General features: G+C 41.0%; 1 protein-coding gene across 2 annotated transcripts in view; it reads left to right on the top strand.

The window, feature by feature from the left end:
* The first annotated feature begins 9641 nt into the window (after window positions 1-9641).
* The window catches only part of GAB1 (GRB2 associated binding protein 1), a 150587-nt gene continuing 133049 nt past the window's right edge, over window positions 9642-27179 (top strand). Inside the window, exon 1 of one of the 2 annotated variants that reach the window (XM_004378857.2) lies at window positions 9642-9864. In XM_004378857.2, coding sequence (XP_004378914.1) covers window positions 9793-9864 — 72 coding nt within the window. In that variant the 5' untranslated portion in view covers window positions 9642-9792. The remainder of the gene's footprint in view (window positions 9865-27179) is intronic. The other variant, XM_004378858.2, reaches the window with a different exon arrangement.

Genomic DNA, 27179 nt, shown 5'->3' with positions numbered 1-27179 from the left:
TCTTTATACATTCTGAACACAAGCCCTTTATCGGACATGTGATTTGCAAATATTTTTTCCCAGTCTGTGGCTTATCTTTTCATTCTCTGAACACTATCTTTTGAAGAGCAGATATTCTTAATTTTGGTAAAGTCCAGTTTATCAATTTTTTTCTTTTATGGATTGTGCTTTGGCTATTGTATCTAAGAGATCTTTGCCTAACTCAAACTCACACCGATTTTCTCCTATGTTTCCTTCTGGAAGTTTTATTTTTATCAGGCTTTATACTTAGGTCTATGACCTATGGTGAGTACATTTACATAATATATGCTGCAAGGTATGGATTGAAGTTTCTTTTTTTTTGCAGTTAGATATTCAATTGGTTCAGCGTCAATTATTGAAGAGACTATCCTCCTTTGAATTGCCTTTGCACCTTTGTCAAAAATCAATTGACAATATATGTGTGGGTCAATTTCTGGACTCTCTATGCTATTGCATTAGTCCATTTGTCTGTCTGGATGCCAATACTATACAGTCTTCATTAGTGTAGCTTTATAATAAGTTTTGAAGTCAGGTAATGTTACGCTCTCCAACTTTGTTCTTTTTCAAAGTTGTTTCAGCTATACAAGGTCCTTTGTATTTCCACATACATTTTAGAATTGGTTTGTTAATTTTGAGGAAAAAAACTTGTTGGGGCGCTTGGGTATTGATTAGGATTGCAATGAATTTATAGATCAATTTTGGAGGAAACTGACATCATAATAATATTAAGTCTGTTGATGCATGAACTCAGTATACCTCTCCACTTACTTAGGTTTCCTTTAATTTTTCTTAGCAGTGTTGTATCTTTGATCTGTGAGTTTATGGTTGTCCACAATTTGGATAATTTGCAGTCATTTTGTCTTCCAGTATTTTTCTGCTCCATCCCCTTTGGGGACTCCAATCACATGTATATTAGGTCACTTGAAGTGGTCCTGTTTTCACAGATGCTCTGTTCCTTTTTCTCAAACTTTTTTCTCTCTATATTTCATATTCTTATGTATTCAAATCCATTAATCTTTTTTTTTTCTGCAACATCTAATCATGCTTTAATCACAAATGAGGAAGAAATTGAAGTTGTCAATGATTTCATTCTACTTGCAGCAATAATCAACATTCATGGAAGCAGTAGTTAAGATATCAAATGACGTATTGCATTAGGTAAATCTGCTGCAAAAGACCTCAAAAGTTTTCAAAAGCCAAGATGTCACTCTGATGACTAAAGTGTGCCTGACCCAAACCACGGTCTTTTCAATTGCATCATATACATGTGAAAGCTAGAAAAAGAAAGGCAAGAAGATTTGATAGATTTGAGCTATGATGTTGGCAAAGAATAATTGAATATGCTGGAGACTGCCAGAAGAATGAACAAATCAGTTTTAGAAGACATACAACCAGAATGTTCCTTAGAAGTGAGAATGGTGAGACTCTGGCTCACTTATCTTGGACACATCATCAGGAAAGACCAATCACTAGAAAAGGACATCATGGCTAATAAAGTAGAGAGTCAGCAAAAAAGAGGGAAACCTTCAATAACATGGACTGAAATAATAACCAAAGCAATGGACTCAAACATAGCAACAATCGTGACGATAGTGCAGGACCTGGCAACATTTCATTCTGTTACCGATAAGGGTGCTATGAGTTGGAGCCAGCTTGACATCACCTAATAACAATAACAATTAAGCCCATCCAGTGCATTTTTTAATGTCAGTCATTGTATTTTTCCTCCGTAGAAGTTTGATTTGGTTCTTTATAGTATCTTCCATATTTCTACTTAACATGGTAAGGCATTCTTCTAGCTTCTTGACCATGTGTGATAGTCATAACAACTGTTCTGACGTTTTTATTTACCAATTTTATCATCTGTGTCATTTCTAGGTTGGTTTCAATTGATTTTTCTCCTTATTTTGGGCCATATCTACCTGCTTCATTGTAATTTTTGATTGGTGGTCAGACATTGTAAATTTTATCTTGTCAGGTGTTGGATATTTTTATTTTCCCATAAATATATTGAGCTTTTTCTGGGACATAGCTGAGTTACTTGGAAAGAGTATGATCCTATGGGACCTTGTTAGTAAGTCTTGTTAAGCAGAACAACAGCAGCGTTTAGTCTAGGGTTAATTTTGCCCCACTACTGAGACAAAATCCTTCAGAGTAATCAATGATGCCCTGAGAATTATGGTGTTTTCCATTCTGGCTGGAGAAAACAGGAACTATTTCCACCCTGTGTGATACTCAGTGACTTTTCCCTTTAATCTTTTCCAGTGTTCTTTGCCTGGCTTCAGGTAGTTTCTTCACATGCATGTGCTGATCAGTATTCAGCTGATGAAAAGTGGGCGATCACTTAAGTAGGTATCTCCAGATCCTCTCTGGGCAATTCTTTCCTCTTTGGTACTGTGTTCTTCGATCTCTAAATACATTGTTGTTGCGTTTTATCAGTTGATTCCGACTCTTAGTGACCCTATAGGACAGAGTAGAACTGCCCCCAGAGGGGTTTACTAGGCTATAATCTTTATGAGAGCAGATCACTAGGTTTTTTTCTCCCACAAGTGGCTGGTGGTTCAAACTGCTGACCTTTTGGTTAGCAGCCAAGCCCTTAACCACTGCGCCATCAGGGCTTGTCAATACACTGACCTTCCTGAACTCCCAACTCCAACTCCTCAACTCAGGGAGATTCCAAATCTCCCTGTACTGTGGCCTGGAAAGTCTCTGCAGGCAGTAATCTGGGGTGATCATAGAGCTCACCTCATTCATTTCCTGTTTCTCAGGTGTTGCTGCCCTTCACTGTTTAATGTCCAATGTCATGAACATTATTGTTTCATATATTTTGTCCATTTTTTAAAAATTATTTCAGTAGGGAAGATAAATCTAGTTTCTTTTACTCCATCATGATTGAAAGCTGACATCTCTGGCTGCCAATCATTCTCTTAATGATTCTAGGAGCACTTCATATATACATATATTCTTTGACAAATATATGTAGTGAAAATATTTTCTCCCATTCTGTGACTTGTTTTTACACTGTCCTAAACATTGTTTTTCAAGAGATGTTCACAATTTTAATATTGTCTAATATATCACTTTTTTTTCTTTTAGGGTTAGTGCTTTCTATATCTGTTTAAGGAATCTTTACTTTTCCCAAAGTTAAGAAGGTAGTTTTCTAGGTTTTTGCTTAGGAATTTTCTAGGTTTTATTTTTATTTTTTCATTTTAACTGCCATTGATTTTTGTGTATGTTGTGAATAAGAGTCAAGATTCATTGTTTTGCTATACAAATATCCAGTTGATCCAGCACCATTTATTGAAAAGTCTATCATTTACTCCTCTGTGCTGCGGTGTCACCTTCATCATCAATTTAATGATGATATAGGTGTGGGTCTGTTTCTTGGCTCTCTGTACATATACTTCTAACCTCAGCTTGATAAATGTCATTGATCTGAAGCAGTCATTTCATAATTTTAAGTTTAAAAAAAAACTGCGTTAAGTAAATGCAAATTTCGACTTAGTAGAATATTATTGATCATTCAAAATAGAGAAAGTACAATTTGAACTCAAGAAATATGAAAAGGTAATTATTATATTAAATAACTCTAATATTATTATACATAATGTTTTCATTTCACAACCACAAAGGAATTGTGGTTTCCATTATATAAAATAAAAACTCTCTTCTAAATTTTGAAATATTAAGTTCATAATAAAATTATTCAGTCAAGCAATGATACCATAGTATGTTTAATTTGATCACACTCCCTAATAATTACAATTGAAATATTCTAGAACAAAAGAATATTTTATTCCTTTGACAAAAGGCTATTTTCTCATTATATCTATATAAACCTTATTCCAAGAATATTTTTATTCTGGGATTATTTAAACACAGTTTCCTTAGAAATGTTTAGATGTGTGAAAATTTCAACTTTTTAAAGTTTAGGTTTAAGTTATTTGTTAATTAAAAGCTACTAGCTGGCTTTTGCTTTTAAAACTTAACGAAAATTTCCTATTACAAAAGTAATGCTATTTTATTACAAAGAAATCGCCGAGAATACACAAAATAAATGGAAAATTTAAAAAAGAAAAACAGTCCCACTTTCAGGGAATGACACAAAGCAAGGTTTGTCACATTTTGGAGTCTGGTTACTGAGAAGACCTTCCTACCCAAGCATCTTGACTCCAGCACCCTTTCTTAGGGCCATGTCAGTTTTAAGGACATACCAAGGTAAGAAAGCCACCTGATCAAAGCCCTTCATTCATTCACTTGCTCATTCAACAAGTATGGATTAAGTACTTACTATATGCCAGGCAGTCTGCTAGGTGTTAGGGGTTCAAAGTCCTTCCTCTCCATGGAGTTTAGCAGTTAGTGATAAAGTAGATATCAAAAAAATAATCTCACAAACAGATGCAAAATGACAACTATAGAGAAGCGTTCTGAAAGGAGAGTGCACAGGACTGTGAGAGGGCAGAGTAGGAGACTATAACTCAACCCGGGGAATGAAGAAAAGGTTTCCTGCAGAACAGACAGGTGATCTCTGATCGGAAAGGCGAACAGGAATTGACTGATCCCCACCCTCAATAAAATGAAAGTCAGACAAGGGGGCGGGCAGCATTCCAGGCACAAGAACAGTAAGAGCAGAGGCCTTGTAGTGGGAAGGGAGAAGAATGCCTTTGAGGAATGGGAAGAAGGCCATGGCTGACTGAATAATGTTTTTCTCCAGGATGGAAGAAGTACAGGAAAAAGTCTGGCTTGGCTCCCTATTGTATTCCTGGTTCTCAGAGACTTGCACACACTAGGCATTCCGTAAATATTTGTTGTATGAATTAAATTTAAGGTATAGTTGCTCAGTGGTTAAAGCGCTTGGCTGCTAACTGAAAGGTTGGCGGTTGGAAACCACCAGCTGCTCCAAGGGAGAAAGACATGGCAGTCTGTTTCCATAAGGATTTACAGCCTTGGAGACTCTATAGGGCAGTTCTATTCTGTCTTTACAGGGTCACTATGAGTGGGAATTGACTTGATGGCAATGGATTTGGGTGGGTATGTGTAATAGCTTTTTCCAGCATACCTTTTTTTATGTATAAACATATAAAATGTGATTTAAGAGATAATCTAAAAATGGCATATAATGTAAAAATAATGCACATTTCTTTTCTAAAATACATACATGGAGACATATCTATCTTCAACCCTTATTTGTTCTCTAGAAATATAAGCTTAAAACATTACAGTAAAAGATAAGCGAAAATACTTAAAGATTCCTTCTATAGAAATGAGATAACTGAATACTTACTTGAAATAAGGGAAAAAAATATTGGAACATCCAAAAGCTAAACAATGGAAGATACATTACAATTTTTTAATTAAAAAGGATGTGATAACAGGGAGTGGCAAATTTGCTAAACCCAACAGTTATGACTCAATGACAGATTAGCCTTACCAATGTAAATCATAAATACTTTTGACTCAGTGTATATAGACACTACCTATGGAGAAGTGAAAAACAAATGCAATGATTTATTTTTGCTTGGAGGACTTGTGGCAAGATCTGCGCTCCCATATTTGAGAATGGCTTTGGCTTATTGGCTGCCGTGAAAATTACACACACTTGTATTCTAAAAAGCCTTAAAGTTTGAGAAAAACAACACAAACACTAAAACCCTCCAACATCTATATATGTGCCAGGCATTTAATATTCTATCATTGCTAATTTTCACAAAAATCCTGCAATATCGGTATCATTCCATTTCACATTATCGGGAAACTGAAGCTCGGAGATATTGTATAATTTGCCCAAGGTCATGACTTGAAAAATCAATGACCTGAAAAATGAATCCAGATCTAGAAGCTAAGCCCTTATGATACTCAAAGAACCTGTCAAAAGATGAAGGGCTCTAAACCTCAATGGAACCAGACTGCTTCTGATTTATTTTTCTATGAACAAAGCTCTTTATATAAATTGAAGATAGGATTAGAATACCAGCTTTATTTTCCAATAACTTACTTGCTAGGTTACTTAAATAAATTAATTCTATTTTCATAGTATTTTCTGATATGGATTACAGTAATGGAGATAATATTAACCTAATGGAGAGTTACTGAATGATGAAGCCATTCACGCTATGCAATGGGGGTGTCATTTATCAGTGTCCCAGCTTAGGAGTCTCAGGCTTGCACAGTTCAGCAGCCTCTCTGCTCCTTCCTCACAGTGCTTTCTTATCGCACTTCCAGGTGCCCAGGGGGCTCCATTTAGGCTCACTATGAAGTAACCAGGAGTCCCTGAGTGGTGTGAATGGTTAATGCACGCAGCTGTGGCTGTTAACCAAAAGGTTGGTGGTTCAAGCCCACCCAGAGGCACCAGAGAAGAAAAGTCTGGTGATCAGTAGTGTTGCTAGGGTTGGTGCCACCCAGTGTGGTAACTCATGGTGTCACCCACCTCCCATGGAACTCCTGCCTGTACCAGACCATACAGAATCCTTAATAACATTTTTTGTACTAATGTTACTTATGAATTGTAATTCCCATATATCACTCTTTCCTTTCCTTTAATCACTACTTCATTCTCACAAAAGTTATTGATATAGATTCACGAACACTAATTACCACAGTATTGTAGCTAAAGCACCAGAAAATTTGACAAAATCAGCAACTATAAAAACATTGAGAGCAACAAAAACAACAGCGTGTGCTTGCAGCGTGTGCAGATGAAACCAACATGATTTGAACGTCATTGTAATTGGGTAATAATGACAGCTCTGATGGGAGCACATTAGAAAGTTCAAAAAGTAGATTAGCATAGAGTTTTAGCCTTGTAGGTATATTGACACGTGTAAGCTGGGCTTATAAAAAATGTTTTTGTTGTTATTACAACTAACAACAGGGATTTTTTATAGTCATTTTGGTGTCATTCCCTCTAACAGTGTCTCCTGGTGCGGTCTGCAACCCCCACCCCCACCTCTACATCTGAAAAGTCAGCCATTGAAAACTCTATGGAGCACAGTTCTACTCCGACACAGATGGAGTCCACATGAGTCAGAATCAATGCAATGGCAACTGGTTTGGATTTTTTGATTTTATGAAGTAATTCTTTGCTTATTCTTTCTCCAGTTCTCTTTATAGTTACCTCTTTTATCTTTCCGTAAACCAAATCTGATTCTCTCTTTCTTTACATTTCAAGTCTCCCTTTCAAGACTCCCTTCTTATCCTATCTTAGTCCCACCCGTTAATCTTTCACCTTGCTGTGTTTATTTCCTTCATAGCACATTTATCACCATCTGTACTTATGCTGACCTTTTATTTGTTTACTATCCTATGCTACCCAGGGGAAATGTCACCTCCCTGAGTGCAGTGGACCTAACTAGTTTCCCTAGTACACCTGTACATTTTGAAACTCAGAGAAACTCCTGAATGTGAATTTTATATATTAAGAAAATGCCTGAGGTTATGTTTTCCAGAAACATTCATTTATCTCATATTTTACAACTTTATCTGATTATCTATATTACCTTCTAAAATTATGGGAGTCCCTGGGCGGCACAAAGGGTTAAGCACTTGACTACTACCTTAGCTGAAAGGTTGGCAGCTGAAAGGGTGGCGGTTTGAATATACTCAGAGGCAGAAGCTTTGGAAAGGTCACAGCCTTGGAAATCCTAAGGCGCACAGTTCTACTCTGCACACATGGGGTTGCGATGAGTCCAAATTGACTGGGCGGCAAATTACAACGAGAGCCTTCTAAAATTTGTTTTGGGGCTTTATTTTTCGTGAATTGGAAGATGCATTATATTCGTTACAGGATCATGTTAAACTCAAAACCAAGAAACCAAGTCCGCTGCCGTCCAGTCGATTCCGACTCATAGTGACCCTATAGGACAGAGCAGAGCTGCCCCATAGAGTTTACAAGGAGTGCCGGGGGGATTGGAACCACTGACCTTTTGATTAGGAGCTACAGCACTTAACCACTACACCACCAGGGTTTCCATGTTAAACTCTGGACCAGTTAAAATAATTGTAAAACACAAAAATAGGCAAGTAGAATAGGACTTCCAGTAATTTTCCCTTTTCTAACTCAACATACCAGGCAGGAGTTGATTTTAAACAAATACAAGTGGAAGAAACTGACAACAAATGGGGTGAGTGAGAGACTTTAAAAACGTCCTGGAGATAGACACAATCAAATCTTTCGGCTCCATAAAGTGCTCCCACCACTTTGGTAGCACTGCCAGGGACCATCCCATCCCAGTCCCAGCGGGTCCCCAGGACGCCATGGCGCGCTTCCGCGCTGCCCGGTTCTCTCGCCCTACTGGTGCTGGCTCTTCGGTCTCCCGCAGCGGGAACCCGCGGAGTCGCCGCCTCCCCACGGCGGCGCCGGGGTCTCCGTCTGGGCCATTTTGCTTTACGGACTGTCAAATACAGAAAACTTCGAAACTCCTGGTCTGGAGCACAGAACACACACCGAACTGACACCCGGGCTAAGTCAAGGTGGCAAGTCCTGGACTGAACATCTGAGCGCTCCCTGCTCCTCCCCGCGCCCAAGCCCCACCGGAGTTGCCCTCGCCGAGGCCCCTGCCGCCTTCCCAGGCGAGGAGTTACTCTGGGGGACTCCGGCCGACACCGCCGCTGGGCGGCCGAGGATCCTGCTCTCGCTTTCCGAACTACAGATCCCAGGGTGCCTCTCGGACTCTGGCTCCCTCCCTCCCTCCACCTACTCCTCCCCCAGCCCTTGTTGTTTTGGCTGGAACGCTTCGGCGGAGTTTCATAGAAAGTCTGGGCAGAAACCGGAGCCGGGCCTGAGCTGGGAAGAGAAGGAGGAAAGAGAGGAAGAGCAACCGGGAGGCCGGGAGAGGGAGGGATCGGGGCCAGGGGCCGGGCTGCTCAGAACCTGCCGCACACCCCAGGGTAGGGGAGGCGGCGGGGGAGGAGCGCGTGTGGACGGGACAGTGGGATCCCTCCCCGCAGCCAAGTGCCTCGTTCCTCCGCCGTTCCCCGCCCTCTTCGGCGGCGGCGAGACCTGACCCACCCTCAGGCGGGAACTGCGCCCTCCCCAGCGCCCGCAACCCATCGACGCTCCGCGCTTCGCCGCCGACTGGGCGGCTCCCTTCGCGGCCCGGGACCTGCCCTGCACTCGCTGCACGAGGGAGCTTCTTAGCTTCCCCTTTTCTGCTGGCTTCCCGGGTGCCCCGAAGAAGTGACTCGCCTTCCCCCGAGGAGGACGAAGCAGGGGATCGCGGCGGGCGGACCGAAACCGATAGCGGGCGAGCGGGAGTAGGCACCGCGCGGGGCATTGTGTGTGCGTGCAGCGGTGTCAGTTTCGGAAAGCGCTCTGGGGAGGTTCTGTCCCGAGGGGGCGGAGCGCAAGGCACCGAGGCTCCCGCTCCTTGTTGGGACAGAGTCCCTGCGAGTCCCGGGAAGACGCCGGCCCAGCTGAGCCTGAACGCTGCTGAGGCGGCCGGTGGGACGGCGCGCCTGGCGGCGAGGCGGGCGCACTGAAGGGAGGCCGGGACGCCTTCGGCCCCGCGGCGGCCGCTGCCCAGTACTGTAGAGAGCGGCGAAGCAGCCCGCTTCTGCTCACATCTGTGGAGCTGCCCGGGGAGACGCTCGGACCCTGGTAGCCTGCAGGAGCGGGCCGAGCGCGCGTCGGGAGCCCGCCCGTCCCATCGGCAAAGGGTGCGTGGCCAGGAGAGCCAGCACCTCGCCGTAGTGCGCCCGGCAGGCGTCGGTTGTGTCGGGAGCGCGCCCGTCCGCTCCTCAACTGCCGGGCCCAGGGCCTGAGAGGCGCGCATCATGAGCGGCGGCGAAGTGGTCTGTTCGGGATGGCTCCGCAAGTCCCCCCCGGAGAAAAAGTTGAAGCGTTATGTAAGTAGAGTTCTGCCGCCGGCACCCTTTCCGGTTGGCCGGCGAGCGGCTGCAGCTGGCTGCGCGCGGGGTTTATTAATCCCCATCTCTTTTCCCCTCGGCCCCTTCTCCCATCGGGTCGGGACCGGGTGCTGTACACTCACGCCTTAGCTTACACTTCACTTTGCCTGGCAACTTTTCTTCCTCCACATTCCGGACGGCCTGCTTTTCGGGCCTTATAGTCCTATAGAAGGGCCCAGGGTTTCCAGATGAACGCCCGCTGCATGTTTTTACTATTACTTTTAGCAGTTACGGGGTGGGGTAAGGTGGGGAGTGGCGTATTCTCCTTTCCTTTTATCTATCTGCACCTAATTATTATGGGGCTGGTGGCACTAGGAAAACTGATGAGGTTTTAGAACTCACTAGGGATTGCCAGCCCTCTCTTTGGTCCACGCTCCTTCTCCCCTTACGTTGGAGGTGGGTTTCGGGGAAGGGGCTGTGGAGCTAAGAAATTGGTATTAGAGACAAACATCTCATGTCCACGCAAAAAGAAAAGAAAGAAAAGTTCTTAACGCGCCCTACCGTTTGCTTAGCAGGGTTCACATTTTCGCGGATTTGAATTGAGGGACATTGGAGTTTGGTCCGAGAGTCCTGGCGGTTTGCTGCAAGAGGAAGGCACCGGGGCGGGGGGTGGGGTGGGGAAGCCTGGTGGCTGGTGTTTGGGCACCTTGGACGCGCTGTCAAGCCCCGCAGGAGGGGACAGCTGAGGCCAGAAGGGATTTCTGTGTGTTGCGGATCTTTCCCAGGGCACCAGCGTGGCTTAAATGGTATTTGTGTAATTGATACAAGATGCTGTTAGAAATAACATTCCTTTAAAGAACCAACTTTACTTTAGTGGAAATCTGTATCCTCTTCTGGCGTTTGAGATCTTCTCCCCGCCCCCATTTTTTTTTTTTTTGTCGCTGCCTCTTGCAAAGGAAAGAAATAACGCCTTTATCCTGTCGTAAGGAGTAAATATTTTTCTAGTAAAAAATTTAAGAGCAAAATTTATGTTTCCTCAAATATAAATTTTCTATCTGGGGCTGACACTTGTGCTAATGGGACCTGTTTCTTGTTGGAGGATACCTACATCCAGTATTAGAGCTCAAGTTAATCCTATTAGTCACTGTTTGCTGGCATGGAACAGACTGAAGTGCAATATTTAACTTCAGTGACAGCTCACCAGTGAGTTTCTGGTTTATTTTTGCCAGCATTTGTTATAGACAAGTAATTCTTATTTAAGGGCTTGACGCCACAAATCCTAAGAAAGTTCTCTGGAGATTTTGAATCCATCCAAACTCTGTTGCTCCACCTATCGCTGTTTGTCTGAATATCCTGGAAGAGATACTAACTTTATTCCAAAAATGTGGGAGAGGCAGTGGTTTTTTCAGCTCCTAGTTCTAAAGGGAAAGGTGTGTATGAGGCGGGGATGGGTAGGGAGCTGGAGATACATTTGTTTTGAGAAGACACAGTTTAGGAAAGACACGTTGCTGTTAGTTGCTGTGAAGTTGATTCTGATCAGGATGACCCCATGCTTGCAGAGTCTAGAACTGCTCCATAGGGGTTTCATGGCTGTGACCTTTCGGAAGCAGATCTTCCCAGGTGCCTCTGGGTGGGTTCCAACTGCCAACCTTTCCACTAGTAGTCCACTAGTAGTAGCAGACCAGACCTAAGTGATTAGGTTCTTGAGGAATTAGATACTGCTAATAGAGGTTTATTTAATGCATTCTTTCACATGTTAGTTATGGCTTTTTTGAAAGATGCTAAGCACTGTATTTGGTACCAGAAGGTTAGAAAATATAGTGTGTGTGTGTGTGTGGGGGGGGGGGGGCACCCTGCCTCTTAGGCTTGCAATTTAACGTAGTATAAACCAGAAGGAAAATCAACCAAAAAAGATTGTGTCTTAACAAGGACAAAAAAAAGGAAAGTTCAAGTGTGTGTGTGTGTGTGTGTGTATTTTTTTTCTCCGTTGATCCTTATTTTATGAGGTAGTTATTGTTTCTGTTTTACAGAAGAGAAAACAGTCTACCCAACCGGAACATGCCAGAGGCAGGATTTGAATCCAGGTCTACCTGACTCACTGGGCTGTAAAAGTTAATGACTCTCATCTAGTTCATTTCAAATATGGGGCTTGGACTATATCATCCCTAAAGGTCCTTTCAGATTATAACTTTCTATGAGTCTATGAATATTAGTTGAGAATGCCAGGAAGAAGTGAACTGTGGATCAGATGTGGTGTGCAAAAGAAACATCAGACCTGGTCTTTGCCTTCAAACAGCTTTTTGAGTCTTCAGGAAGAAGAGACAAGCATATGTGAAAAGTGAACCAACAGTGCAAAGTAGTTTATGATTATGTGCCCAGGTTGAGTGGTATGGATGCTTTATAGATATTTTAAGGAACAAGTTCAGTGTAGTCTGGAACCATGGGAAGACTTTAGAGAGACAGTGGAGGGAAGAATATGCCTCTTACAGCTGGGGGAAGGCTAGTTTTTTTTTTTGCCCAGTGGGGTGCTGGTGTATTTTCTTAACATACTATTGGAATGCACTGAGATGGCCCAGGAAGACTATAGGCAGAGTGGCTCTCTGCTGAGGTGGCGGTGAGGATGAGGCAGAGTGTTATAAGTTAAATGAGGCTTGTCTTATTTATTTTTAAGCTGTGAAATTGGTTGCCCAGAAGATTTTACCATTCTCAGATTATTATTGATCTTTTGGCTCAGGTATCCAATTTCAATTGCTTTTGCTAAAGCAGCTTTTGACCATTAAAGGTACAAGTACGTATATATGCATTGCCTATGCCTGTTCTCTTTTCATGTAGAATCTTTATTTTCTGGATGAAAGGAAGCATTGTTGGCCACCCAGTAGGCAAAATGTTGCTTTATAATGTTTTTAATGAATGGATTTGCTGTGAAAAGGTATCTGGGATGCATGGTACTGTAATTATTAAATGAGACTTCAGAGAGTTTGAGCATTATGATTCTGTTGGGAAACATTTGACCCATGGGACTTTGACAATTGTCTTGTTGTTTACAGTATTTATAAGTTAATCCAAACAGTGACTGAGGTGATCTTTAAGGGTTTTTAAGTCACACAAAATTGTTTTAGCTTTATCTTTAAAGCCACCCAGTGCATTCCATTTACAACTCCATTTTATGTTTGCTGTTTCGTGGTTAACTCCAGCAGCATTGTTTTCGTTACACACCAGTGTATGCATCTGATATGTAAGCCTTCCTTGAATTTCCTAAAGACAGTGAAATCTCTTTCCTAAAGAGATTTATTTTTATTTGTAAATTAAAAGGTGAGAGACAGATGCCTAGTCTTTTCCTATTTAATTTTCTCTATATTTGTTTGCAAAAGGGTAAAACTTTTTTGTGTCTCATTCTCTGTATTTTTTTAAAAATCTAGTTAAAATGGAGGCGGAAAATTTTATGATTTCTTCCTTTTTTTAATACTGTGTTGCTGGTTTTGTCCTGTGTTATGTATTAAACGGCTGATTTTTTGCTTTGTTTTGGACCCAATTGGAATCACGTGTAGATCTTTGTCACGGGTAACAGAAAACGGGTTAACTCTTGGTGGTGTGCGCTTAAAAGTGGTGCTCAGATTTTTAAAGAGTTATTTAAAGACAAATCATCCATTTGAAATAATGGTGGAATTTTCATCAGGATTTGAAATTTTAGCTGAGAGAAAATGTAAGTCCAGAAACAAAGGATTGCTTCAAGTCAGCTGGTCACCACCATAGCTCTGCAGGGGACGCTTCCCTGTGGCCTGCCTCAAGCCTGGACACCAAGTTTTGGCTCCTCCGTGGCCTGGCTGTCAGTGCTGGGCAGGTGTACAGTCTCAGCAGGTGAACCTGCTTTTGAGGCAGAGCAAGGTGGCCTATTAGCTGACAGCCAGCCTGAGAGAAAGTCTTGAATGCCTAATCTGCAGCTAGCTTGGGCTCTGTCTGCTCTGCAGCTGTCAACTAATAGGCTGGTTCTTTGTCTGCACTCCTGGTTCTGGAAATGGGCCTAGAAACAGAAATAACCTCTCCCACTAGGTGGGCACCTGACATCTGACATGAGGAGGGTGGGCAGGCAGGGTATCAGTATTTCCTTGGTTCAAGGACAACCCAAGACCTTGCTAAGCATTTCCTGAGTCCTTGCTCAATAATGTCACTACACCAAAGAAAACTGTGATGTCTGGAAGCTCTTCTTGCTCATTTTGTGGTGATTACCAGTAGCGATCAACAGATTCTGAAGCTTTTGCTTGCAGTTATTGAAGGAGCATAATTTGTCTGTTAAAGGAAATTTTTTCTTGCAGTCATCGTGTTAGTAAACATTCTATTCAGATTCTTAATGTTTTCTTTTTACCTTTTCAAAGTGTGGCAGGAACATTGTTTCTGTTGACAAAGATCATCAGCTAACAATTACATTAAGCCTTTATGATAATGATAGTTCTTTTGTTGTGCCTGGGCTTAATGGTAAATACAAAACCGTCCATGTAAAATTTGCAGAATCCCTAAGTCTGATTGCTTTCTTTTGCGATTCACAGATTACCATTAGGAAGGTGTGTCAGTTTGGAGAGTGGTTTCAGAATTCTGTTTTTTATTATTATTTCTTTTAAAGATCATCTTTGAACAAAATACAATAATACAGCAAGAGTTATACTTGGACAATCTGGTTGACAGCTGAATTGGTTATTTCAGTGTGTTTTGCCATAATTTTGCTTAATAAATGTGGAAGGAATAAAATAAAACATTTTTTGAGATTAAGCAAAGATTCGTATTTTGGAGTTGACATAAAAAATATGTACTCAAGATTTGATAATTTGTGGTGTAAGGAAGTTTAAGAGGTGATAGATTGAAAATATACATTAAGTGCCAATACTCTCAATTTTCTTACAGAGACTCGCAGAAGGGGCATTTTAGGAGGTAGACTATTGCTTTAATTTTGAAGGTTTTTTTTTTTTATTTTTTAAGGTATTTGATGGGACCCTAGACTGAGTATCAGGGCCCTGGATTCTACTTGGCTTTGCGACTACTCAGATGGTCATTTAACCATTCTGTCAGTTTCTTTTATCTGTAAAGTGGAGGAGACGAGGGCAGATGGTCTAGATTCTAAGTTCTCTTGCAGTTTAACATTTGTTTTCTCAGACATCTCCTTTGGTGAAAGGGATGCTTCTGATATCTTCCTTTCTGGGAAATAAATCTTAGTTTATTGCTTGTCTTAAATAGTTTAGTGTATATATGCCAGAGCATCATTCTTTGGGGACCCTCTGGTATTTCTCCTAACAGAATGTAAGCTCCTTGAGCTCAGGGCCTTTGACTGCCATTTTCACTATGCTGGTTGCTGTGCCTGGCTTAGAGTAGAAGCTCAAGGAAGACTTGTTGACTGAATGAATAAACAGGTATTTCTGGGGCTTTTGTAATGTGCCATGCCTAGAATACAGTGGAGAAGAAGGCCCACTCCCTGCCCTTAAGGAGTTGCTAATCTGTTTGTGAAGACAGGCTGCAAATGCATGGGCATTGAAATCCTTTTACTAGATACCTAGCGGAGCCCTGGTGGCACAGTGGTTAAGAGCTTGCAGGGCACAGTGGTTAAGAGCTTGGCTGCTAACCAAAAGGTCAGCAGTTCTAATCTACCAGCTGCTCCTCGGAAACCCTATGGGGCAGTTCTACTCTGTCCTGTACGGTTGCTGTGAGTTGGAATGGACTCGACGGCAACTGGTGTGTTTCTTTGTTTTTGGTAGAAATATAAGGCCATCTATGATTAATTGCCAAATGAATGACCCAGACAGTAACTGCTTAAGAGTTCAGACCGAGAGCAGCCCCCGGAGGTAGCTGCCATGGAAGACTTCACGAATAAACTTCAAGCTGTGTTCTTGGAAGAGTCGAGGTGCTGGGGGCAGAAATAGCAAAGTCATAAGGGAAGACTGGTTTTGGAGGAAGAAAGATGACTTTGTGTGTTGAGTTTAGACACCCTAGTGAAAAGAACACTTCAACACCTCAGTTTCTGCATAGCAGAGAGTTTGGATGGCAGCCCTAACTTCTAGTTTGAGAAGTTTCTGTTTCTGCCATGACCTCATGCCCCTGATGGAAACCTGACCAGGAGTGAGTTTTCCATATCAAACTAGAAACAAACAACTTGTTTGGTCCACCTGAGCTTATTAAAATTCCAGGGGACATGTGTTATTTAAGATTTCTTTATGTCTGTTTTGAACTAAATAATTCACTCTGGCAAGCATTTAGTTTACAATAGAGAAGGAGCATGTTCTGGTGGGACGAAGAATAAAAGAGCCTTTGATTCATTTGCCTCTGAGTTCCAGCAGGAGGGCCAGGGCTGCCTTGGGCTAGCGTCTTTATTTTGGACTTTGGAAGCCATCTTAGCCCAGCTGTGTGTGTGCCAGCTAGTGTTGTGGGAAAAAGAATAACGCCATTGGATCACATTAAACCCCTTCTGACTGTTGATGGAGGATTTTCTCTCATTTCACATTCCTTGCATTAGGATGGTGGGTAATTTCCACCAAGTTAGAGCTCCATCTGAATTTGCTATTTGAACTTGGATAGAAGCCTCAACGTCTGTCTCTATGACTCCTTTTATCTCAGGCTGTCAACTAAATACAGAAAACTTATCAAGTCACAAGTCTTTTCATTCTCCCCTCCTTGGCTACAAGCAAAAGTAAAATTAGCAGTCTTTTTTTCTTATGTTACTCCTGGGGAAAAAGTGGCTCATTGTATTGTGGATTTTCACATTTATTAAATAAGTCGCCTCTTCAGTTGCCAAGTGCATAGCTGCAAGGGCCTTAATGAATTGTAGATGGCAGTTTAGGTCTGTAGAATTGTTGGGAAAAGTTCTTTTATAAACTGGAAGTTTTTGACTATTCCAGGCTTGTGTGTGTGAGCCGCTTAAATGAGAATGCCCGAAGTGGAAAAAAGAATCTTTTATATTTTAAGCAGTTTATTTATTCATAGACGTAAAATGTTCCCTCATTGAAGAGAACAGTTCTCATTGCTGAATGCATATAAAAGTGTAACCTTCTAACAGTGTTGGACGTTCTCACAGCCTGCTTTATACAAGAGTTAAGACTGTGTGCTGTAATGCCTGTTTGGTCGTTATCTCTGTTCCATTAGCTCTTGAAGCATTCTGATTACAACTTGTAGCTGCCAAGCCCATCCTGCAGTATTATCTGGAACAAAAATTTTCCATGTGGTTGTCTTTAGCAGAGCTGCTATATGCAAACTACGCATGAAGATGTAAGTTGTAAAGGAATAGCGCTTCTGGGGAAGTGTGAGTTATCTTAATTTTTTCTACCATGTAATTGTTATATTCTTATCTATATGTGTTTGTTTCAGAAAGTTGAACTTATTTCTAAACTAAGTTTTCTTTTCTTTTTATATACTGGAAAGAAGGCCCACTTTACCAAGAGTTTTTCTTAGAGCGGTGTTTTTTTTTTTCTCCCAGCTTTTTACTTTGAATTTGTACTTGGCCTGGGTAATTCCTAAATTATGTGTTCAAAAAACTATGTCCTGAAAGGAAAACAAAACAAAACAAATGGCTACATTGTTCCATGAATTAAAAACACTATACTGAGAGCCCAAACATTTCTTTTCGGTGTAAAAACCTTACATCTTTTTTTTTAAAGGAAGAAAAATGCTAAACTTTGCTTTAACTATCCTGTTCATTGTTTTTCCTTTCCCTCTTTATTTATTTTTCTTTCCTTTGTCTCATTAGTTTAATTTTTTTTTTTTTTTTTAAAAAAAAGGTTTTATACTCTCTTCTTTAAGAATACCACATACGGGGGAAAATCAAAATTCTATTTTACATCTCAAGGGAAAAGTGAGAGGAGGACATCCTCTGGTCTAAAGTGGGGGTGTGCGGGGAGGATTTCAACACCAAGGCTTAATAGCTTTCTTCCATGCTACTTGGTTGAATTGAATGTTTATTGCCTACAGATAGTTGTTAGCTATTAAACATCAGGTTTAATATTATTTTAGTTAAGGGGCTTGTTTTTGTGAAATGAAAATGCAGGACAATAGCATCAGGAAAAGACTGAGAAGTCAGCTTATTTTTAGAGTTGTTTTTATTGGTGTATTTAATGCATCAGTTAACCAGCATACTCTAAAATATTATTGGCTGACTTTTTTAAATAGGAGAAAGATAAAAGCATTCTTTGTCCCATTGTTCCCTACCCTCTCACTCTTTTTCTGTTTGTATCGCCTTATCTGTCTGTAACATAAGCCTAACCCCCATCATCACAAGGTATTTGTGTCAAAATCTTTACACGCACATTCTTTCACCTTTTCTCTAAAAAGGGATTTAATTTATGTCATTGATATGTGGTAATCCAGAATAGGAATAATAAAGTTCCACACAGATTGCTGACTGTTTTTCTCTCCCGAAATGCAGTTTTAAGTTATTACTGTGTTGGGAAATGTGGCTAGGCTACTTTCTGACTAGCAGGCCTCCTCCTCCCTGAGATGACTACCTGATTAAAGAATTAAGTGCCTGCTATGCAATCCCATCTCCAGTCCATAACACATTCCCGTCAGTTCCTTGGCCAGAGTTGTGGTGGCCAAGAGTAAAGTGTGTCTGGTTCCAGGGATGACCACTTGATTAGCAGGAGAAAAGCCGCTTTAATCTTCCACATTTGGATGAGAAACGCTGTGTAAAATACTACCTTCAGTGTTTTGAATTCCAATTGTGTTGTGTAACGCTTGATGAGGAATGATGACCTCATTCAGTATGGGAGGTATTATTTGAACCCCCTACCCTCTGACAAAGTTATAATAGACCTCAAAGTTGTATAGGAATATTAGACTTCACAAGTTCTGTCTATTTCGGCTTTAAATATTTGAAGTGTTGAGAAAAGGTAAAAGGCAATACTGAACTGGTAAGAAGGTAAGATATTTGGGGAGGTAATTTATTCCTGGTGATGCTGTTACATAAAACTAAAGTGTTCTGAGTAATTTTCGCTGGGTATATAGGTCATGTATTTTCAGAGAAAAGGGCACAATATTAAACTGTTGCTATTGATCAGTGTTCTTTTTTTTTCTTTCCCCTCCCTGTTCCTTTAAGCAGTCAAATAGTCGAAGGGTCAAATTTATAAACGTTTAATGCTCCAAACAGGAAAAGCAAGCCTGATATATTTTTCTAGATGATTTTTACAAGGACCCACAGTAGACACAGTAGGTGTATACACATGATCTGTTTACAAAGAAAATTGTGGCTTTGTTTATCATTCTTGGTGTTCATAATAGGATATTAATTTACAGAAGACAAAGATGGTATTTGTTCTCTATGTCTAAAATGTACAGTGTGATACCTTGCACAATCTCTTGAACAGCATGGCCAAATAATTGTAGAATTTTGAGCCTGAACTTATAAATAATCTAGTCTAATGTTTCTCAAACTTTCCTAACCCATTAGTCTCTCACATACTGTTTGAGTGTCCTTTAGCTTTTTATCTGGTCTTACTTTCTATAGTTTGTGTTAAAAAACATCAGCTGTTTTGACTATCTTTTTTCAAATTACACATATCTCCTTTTCCACTAGTCTAAAGTCCAAACTCCTCATTTTACAGGGAGTGAAAATTAGCCTCAGAGAGACTAATTGATTTGTCCGAGGTCATACGACTTAACCAGCTGTTCTGGCAGGGCTAGAATTGGAATTTGGATCTCTCACCTCTCAGGTCAGATCCTGTCAGTCACTGAGTGAATGCCTGCTGTGAACAAGACACTGTGAGGAGTTTAAAAGAGGAGGAAGAGGGCACCATCTCCACCCTTTAAAAGTTTGTGTGCTCCTAGGGGACGTTATGGGTCGGAGTCAACTCCACAGCAATAGGTTTGGTTGTTTTTTTTTTTGGTTTTTAGGGGACATAGGATGTTCTCAGTACTGCAATTTGTATTAACCTGTTGCCATCGAGTCAATTCTGACTCATAGCAACCCTGTAGGACAGAGTAGAACTGTCCCATGGGGTTTCCACGGAGTGGCTGGTGGATTTGAACTGCCAACCTTTTGGTTAGCAGCTGAGCTCTTAACCACTATGCCACCAGGGCTTTATAGTATGAATAGTGTTATACAAGACAAAGCTCTAGAAGAAATCAGCAGAGAGAGGTTAATTCAGGGATTCTGTGAAGGCTTAATGAAGTTGGCAGGAGAGATTTCACCAAGACCCTAAAAGATAGATTTGATACTCAAAGATGGGACTGGGATGAGACCTAATTTTTACTTCTCCCTTTCCCAGCCAGACTCTTAAATGGGATATGTACACTTTTCTGCCTCGTCTTCTTCATCTGCCTCATTCCTTAATGGAATACAGGCTGGTTACTTTTTTCCACCACCCTTACCCAAATGGGGGAAACCCTAGTGGCATAGTGGTTAAGAGCTATGGCTGCTAACCAAAAGGTCAGCAGTTCTTATCCACCAAGTGCTCCTTGGAAACCGTACGGGGCAGTTCTACTCCATGCTATGGGGTTGCTATGAGTTGAAATCGACTTGACGGCAATGGTGGTTTGGCTTTATCCAGATGGAACCCTGGTAGTGTAGTGGTTGAGAACGTGGCTACTAACCAAAAGGTTGGCAGTTCAGATCCACCAGCCACTCCCTGGAAACCCTATGAGGCAGTTCTACTCTGTCCTGCAGGGTTGCTATGAGTCAGAATTGACTTGAGGCAATGGGTTTGTTTTTGCTTTTTTTTTTGGTTTTGGTTTATCTAAACAGGTTCCCCCTAAGGTCCCTAATGACCTCATTGTTGCCAAATCTAGTGGACACTTTAGTTCTTTCTTTTCGTGGAACTCTTCTACAGTGATGGAGCTGACCAATCCCGCTTTTCCAAAACATGTTCCTTTTTGTACCTAGCTGACACCGTGCTCTAGTTTTCTTTTGTTAGAGTCCTTGAGGATTCTAGGGTTAGCCCTTGGTGGTCTCTTCTACCATTTCTGTTAGTGGTTCTTTATCCTTTGTGAGGTCATGAACTCCTTTGAAAATTTGATAAAAACTCTGGGCTTTGTTTCCACAAAAATTCTTGTAAGCTTGAACACAACATTTATATCCTTGCATGTTTTCTGATTTTTAAAGCCCAACCTGTGGGTCTTTAAAAATCAAACCAGTTGCAGTTGAATCGATTCTGACTCATCTGTGGGTGGTGCAAACAATTAAACTGAAAGGTTGGCTGTTCAGATCCATCCAGAGACACCTCAGAAGAAGGGTCACAGCCATTGAAAACCTTATGGAATACAGTTTTACTCTGTAACACATGGTATCTCCATGGGTCAGAATTGACTTTATTGCAACTGGTTTGGTTTTTTTTTTTTAATGGATCTTAAGGCCTGGTTAAATGCCCCTTAGTTATTTGCTTATAATTCCAAGACGCAATCTCAGCCCATTTCTTACAGCAAATCTGCGGACTCCTTATGTCTAACAGGGTCACTGTGAGTTGGAATCGACTGGACTGCAATGGGTTTAGTTTTTTCGGTTTTAGATACTCTACAGCAACTCAAAGTCAGCGTGTCCACAACAAATCTTGTCATCCTCTCTCTAAACCTGGTCCTCTTACTGTTTCCTGTCTCAGTGAATCACACCACCATCCAGTGGCTTAAGTAGAAAGTTTTCTGTGACAGTTCTCTCTCCTTCACTGTCCACACCCTGTGACCAAGTCCTGTCAATTTTACCTCCTAAATACCTGACTCATAGGCCTCTCTGTAGCATAAGCTCTTCTTGCCTTTCTTCTGGATTCCTACAATAGCCAGTTGGTCTCTCCGCTTCCAGTCTTGGCCTCCTTCAACGTTCCATCAAGGCGACCAGCATGATCTTTCTGAAACACACATCTGATGATGCCATTCCGCAGCGTGAAGCTGTTCTGCAGTGTTCCTTTCCTCTTAGGAACGCCCAAACCTTTTCCCTTGGCCTGCAAGGCTGTTTGTGATCTGGTCCCTGCATATCTCTGCAGTGGTGGTTGTTGCCACCTTCTCCTTGTATGCTCTCCACTTCAGCTGTACCGAACTGCCCAAATTGCTTGTGTGATCTCTCTGTCCAGGCCTTTGCACAATGTGCTTCTCTCCTCCAGGAATTCTTGGCTCTCCCTTCTCTGCCTCCTCAACCAGGCTAACTTCTGCTTATCTTCCTTCTGTAACTTTCTCTGACCTCCCACTACAATTATCACATATGCATACAGATGTGGTTGTCGGGGACCATTTGTTTTGTCCTGTGATGTCCTGTCGTTCCCATAGCATAGCACTTATCACTCTTGATTATACTTGCTTTTTGATTGCTTATTTCACCTTTAGATGGCAGGGCCACCTTGTGACTTTGGTGAGTCCTACGTACTTTTGCTTTCTTGGGCCCCTTTCTGCATAAAAATGTTAAAAATTGTATTTTATATTAAGGATCTCTGGTGGTGCAACAGTTGCTGACCAAAAGGTTGGTGGTTTGAAGCCACCCAGCAGCTCTACAGGAGTAAGACCTGGCGATCTACTCCAGTGAAGATTAAAACCCGTTGCCATGGAGTTGATTCTAACTCATAGTGACCCTGTAGACGGGTAGAAATGTCCCATAGGGTTTCCAAGGCTGTAAATCTTTATGGAAGTAGACTGCCACATCTTTCTCCCGTGGAGCAGCTTGTGGATTTGAACTGCTGATCTTTAGCTTAGCAGTTGACTGCTTAACCACTGTGCCTACAGGGCTCCTTTTGGAGATCCCTGTAGAATTCACTGTAAAGATTACAGCCTAGAAAACCCTATGGGGCAACTTTCTTCTGTCATATGGAGTCACCGTGAGTTGAAATTTGACTCAATGGCACCTAGCAACAACACCGTTTTACATTGCTATAAAGATGAATATATTTTAAGCTGGATTTGTTTTTATATATTAATTATTATTCCATTTTCTGATTTCAAAAGAAATTAAAATTAAAACATTTCTGTGGGCCCCTGAAAGCACCGTGGCTACTGTGCCTGATGGATATGTTGGCCCTGTTGTGTGGACATAGAAATACTTGGGAGGTAAAGTTGGCAGGATATGTCAACTGATTGGGACTAGCAAAGGGAAGGAGACCACTCAGTTATTTTGTTATGTGTCACTCTTGTAATTTTCAACTCAATAAAACCATATGAAGATTTTGTATTTTAGTCCTGGGTAATACAAACATTTATGACACTTTTGTGCTTTTAGAAAAATTATGAAAAATAGGGTGATAAAAGGTGTGTGTGTGTATATATGTGTATATGTATATAGATAGATATAAAACAGCCCTAGCGGTGCAGTGATTAAGTGCTTGGCGGCCAACCAAAAGGTCAGTAGTTTGAACCCACAGTCCTATAGGGTCGCTATGAGTCAGAATTGACTCAATAGCGGAGTTGGTTTTGGGTGTATGTGTGTGTGTGTATATATATATATATGTATTGCTCTTTTATATATATTGAGAGAGAGAGCGAAAGAGAGAGGAGTCCTGGTGGCTCAGTGGTTAAGTGCTCAGCTGCTAACTGCAGGGTTGGCGGTTCAAGCCTACTAGCGGCTCTCCTGGAGAAAAGACCTGACAGTCTGCTCCTGGAAAGTTTATAGCCTTGGAAACCCTCTGAGGCAGTTCTACTCTGTCCTATAGGGTGTCTGTGAGTCAGAATTGACTCGACAGCAAACAACATGTATATATGTATATATACACACACACACATGTATATATACACACACACGTATATGCAAAAATCATGAGATTTTTATCGTGTCAGAAACATGCTCCATGAGAAATTAGTCATATCTTAGGACTGTTTTACTAATATACACATTTCTTCATGGTGTTTCTGTGTGGAGCCTTGGTTTTTAAGAGGGGTAGAGAGCTCATTCCCCCGCACCCTTCCCCCCGCCCCCAGGGCATTTGGGACTATCTGGAGACGTGTGGTTCCCACAACTGGGGGTAGGTAGGTATTACTGGCATCTAGTGGGTAGAGGCCAGGGATACTGCTAAACATCCTACAATGTGCAGGACAGCCCCCCATCAAAGAATTATTCTGCTCAAATATGAATAGTGCCAAGATTGAATCCTTCATAAAGCTTGGTTCTTGGGTCTGTATTATTTATTTTGTTTTATTTCCTTGTGTTTCCATGCAAAACCGTAATTCAGCTGCAGGATTGTGTTATAACACTGGAACCAAGCATTGAGTTTTCTGACTTCCATAATATTAGGAAAAACAGCTGTTGAGAGGGCTGAGCTTCGGAACACCAGAAGCTGGTGCTGTGCAACCCTTTTACAAGGGTTTATATGATAGGCAAAAGATCTCTCTCAAGTGATTTGTTATTATTTAAATCATTACTAAAATACTCATCTTGCCCTTAGCTAATTTTGCCCTCACTAATCCTAGGAAAAGGGGCCCTGGTGGCGCAGTGGTTAGGTGTTCGGCTGCTAAATGAAAGGTCAGTGGTTCGAATCCGCCAGCCGCTCTGTGGGAGAAAGATGTGGCAGTCTGCTTCCGTAAAGATTTACAGCCTTGGAAACCCTATGGGGCAGTTCTAGTCTGACCTATAGGGTCACTATGAGTCAGAATTGACGTGTAGGCAGTGGAATCCTAGCAAGAGTATAACCAATTGTTGTCTTGGAGGAGATGCTGAGTCATTTATTCATGCTTTTTTATTACCTCTTGGCTGGAATATCACCATTCATTGTTCACAAGCTGCTCAGCTTGTTTACTTTTTATAAATTACATGTAATCAGTTCTCTTTCAGGTGTGTCTACTGTAATTGGCAGTAGCCACAGAGCAGGGCTGACAAGTCTGCATTTGCTGATGTCTCATATTCACTTCACGTTTCCACTCTCCAAGCTTTCTTGCCTCTTCCATCTGTATTTTCAAGGGAAGGTGAAGAGAAAACTGCCACCATGCTCTGTCTTTTCAGATACCCTGAAGGTACTTATTTGTAACTTGTATCCTTTGGTTTGGGAAGACCCGAGGGTTTGGAGAAGTGGTCCTCAAACTTCAGTGTGCATGACAATCACCTCGGTAGCTTCTTAAAATGAAGATTCCTAAGCCCTATTCCCCTTCAGACATTTTTAATAAGTCTAGATAAGGGTCCAGAAAATTGCATTTGCTAATTTGAACCTCTGTTGATTCTGATGTAGGTGGTCCTTAGTTTTGTTGTTGATGTTGTTAGCTGCCATTGAGTTGGCCCCCAACTCATGGGGACCCTATGCACAGCAGAATGAAATGCCGCTCGGTCCTGCATCATTCTCTTGGTTGATTGGGGTCCAACTGATGTGAACCGAAGGGTTTTCATTGGCTGATTTTTGGAAGTAGATCACCAGGCCTTTCTTCCTAGTCAGTCTTAAAGAGTGAAAAAGGAAGGCAGAATCAACACTCAGAAAGTAACTTTAACCTTTCTTCTGTGAGATAAGAAGAATATGCTTTGATGCTTAAAGCAATATATTTTTAGTTTTTTCTGGCAGTGATTAAGATCAAACTGTCCCACAAAGAGGATATATTTAGAGAATGACAAAAGTGAAAGGGAATGTTGAGAAAGGTTTGAATATAATAAAGTACCTAACTGTTGCCAGGAAGCTCAAAATCACTTATTAAATCAAGGAAGGCATTATGTATGTGTCGACTTGGAAAAGAATGTGCATTCCTGAATCAAGAGTTTCTGAGTGGCTTGAAGATGAAGAGGGGAGATGAAGAAAGATTAGCTCTTTACCAGAAGTTCTGGTTATTCTGGTTATTGGATCTGAGAGCATATTATTAAAGTATAGGCTAGATTTCCTGCAGTAGTTCTAATTCCAAATATTCTTTCCCATTTTCTTTATAACACATGTCTGGCGTGCTCTAATTTTTGGTTAGTTGAGATGTGGTTGGTTTGAAAAAGAACATCAAAGTAGTTCTACTTGGCTGAAGAAGTTCTCTTGTTTTTCAGACTTTACTGTGCCTGTGTGTGTTAAATGTATAGATTGTAGTCTATCTCTTTTAACCTAAATACTGATTTTAAAGTCCATAGGAGAGAAAGAGAGTACAAGAGAGAGACAGACAGACTCTATTTTATAGGATTGGTCAAGAAGTAGACCAAATGGGAATGATTATTTAATCCAAGCAGAGGAAAAAAGGAAAGGGTTTTATTTCCAACTACCTGCTGAATTTGCTCTGCTTCTAGAAAGCTAACCCTCCCCTCTTGGTTTTTCTTTTTTTCTTTCTGGTTTTTTTTTTTGACAGATCATTTCCCTAGAGGAACTCTCTACAAAGAGTTTACGTTGAAGAGAAGTCTTGACAAAACAAAACAAAAAAGAATTTTGGGAATTATTTATAAAACAATAGGTACCATCAGCCTTTGTTAAATATGTTTGTCTTCTTTCCTTACCTTAAACCACCTTTGCATCAAAATGTCCATTTTTCCTTAAACATGTGCCAGGAACCTAGATTGCACTTTGGAACTTTTCATCACTATAGTATCATATTAACTAGTGTGCCTGTCTTTACTCCTCCTCTTTCCTTTCCTTCTTCTCCCTTCCTTAATTCCTTTTTTCACCATCTTCCTTGCTTTCTCTCTCCTTCTCCATTTACTTACTCAGAAATTCTCCAGCCTGTTAGAGATCTTGTCCATCTGCCCACAAGACCTCATAGAATCTTCATATCTGCGTTGTAAGTGCCTAGTATCATTATTGTTATTATATGAAGTATCTGCCACACCCTCTCATTGCTCAGAGAGACAGAGTACGTTTGGTTGGTAGATCATTTCTATCCCAGAGTGAATAGAAGCGTTGTTGCTAGATGGCCGTGGAGACCAGAACCAGCTTCTACCATTTACTTTGGCAACCAGGAAAGGCTGAACTCCTGTGACTTCTACCTGGCTCTGAGAATAGAAGGCTAGACTCAGGATGTGCACTCTTCATTTCAGGTAGATCTATTTCCTTGTGTTTTGTAAACCATACACTTGGTAGAGCTGTTTTCTTATGAGCCTCTTAATATTCCTAGTTATTTTTTCAGATTTTTTTCCTATAATTTATTCTGTTAACCCATATATTGTTTAACACAGTTATAGGGATTTCCAATGAATATTTATATTTGCTGAAAGCAAGTTTAAATGCTGTTAGGGAGAAGCATAACTTAAGTAGTCATCCAAGTGCAGCATAAAAAAATAGTTTATAAACTTTCAGTGAGAATATTTTAACTTAAAATCTTCAGTTTTGGGTTTAACACAAAGGAAAAAAAAGGGTTATGAAATACTAGGTAAGCAGATTTCTTGCCCTTTGCATAAATTACTAAAGGAAACTGTCTTTTAAATAATTTATTGTACAAGATTTATCATTAAACTGTAATATACATATTAGCCTTATATATTTTTATATTTACTTATT

The sequence above is a fragment of the Trichechus manatus genome, unplaced genomic scaffold (assembly GCF_000243295.1).
Source record: "Trichechus manatus latirostris isolate Lorelei unplaced genomic scaffold, TriManLat1.0 scaffold00059, whole genome shotgun sequence".
Lineage (NCBI taxonomy): Eukaryota > Metazoa > Chordata > Mammalia > Sirenia > Trichechidae > Trichechus > Trichechus manatus.
The sequence above is the reverse complement of the archived record's forward strand: the minus strand, read 5'-3'. Positions and strand labels throughout refer to the sequence as shown.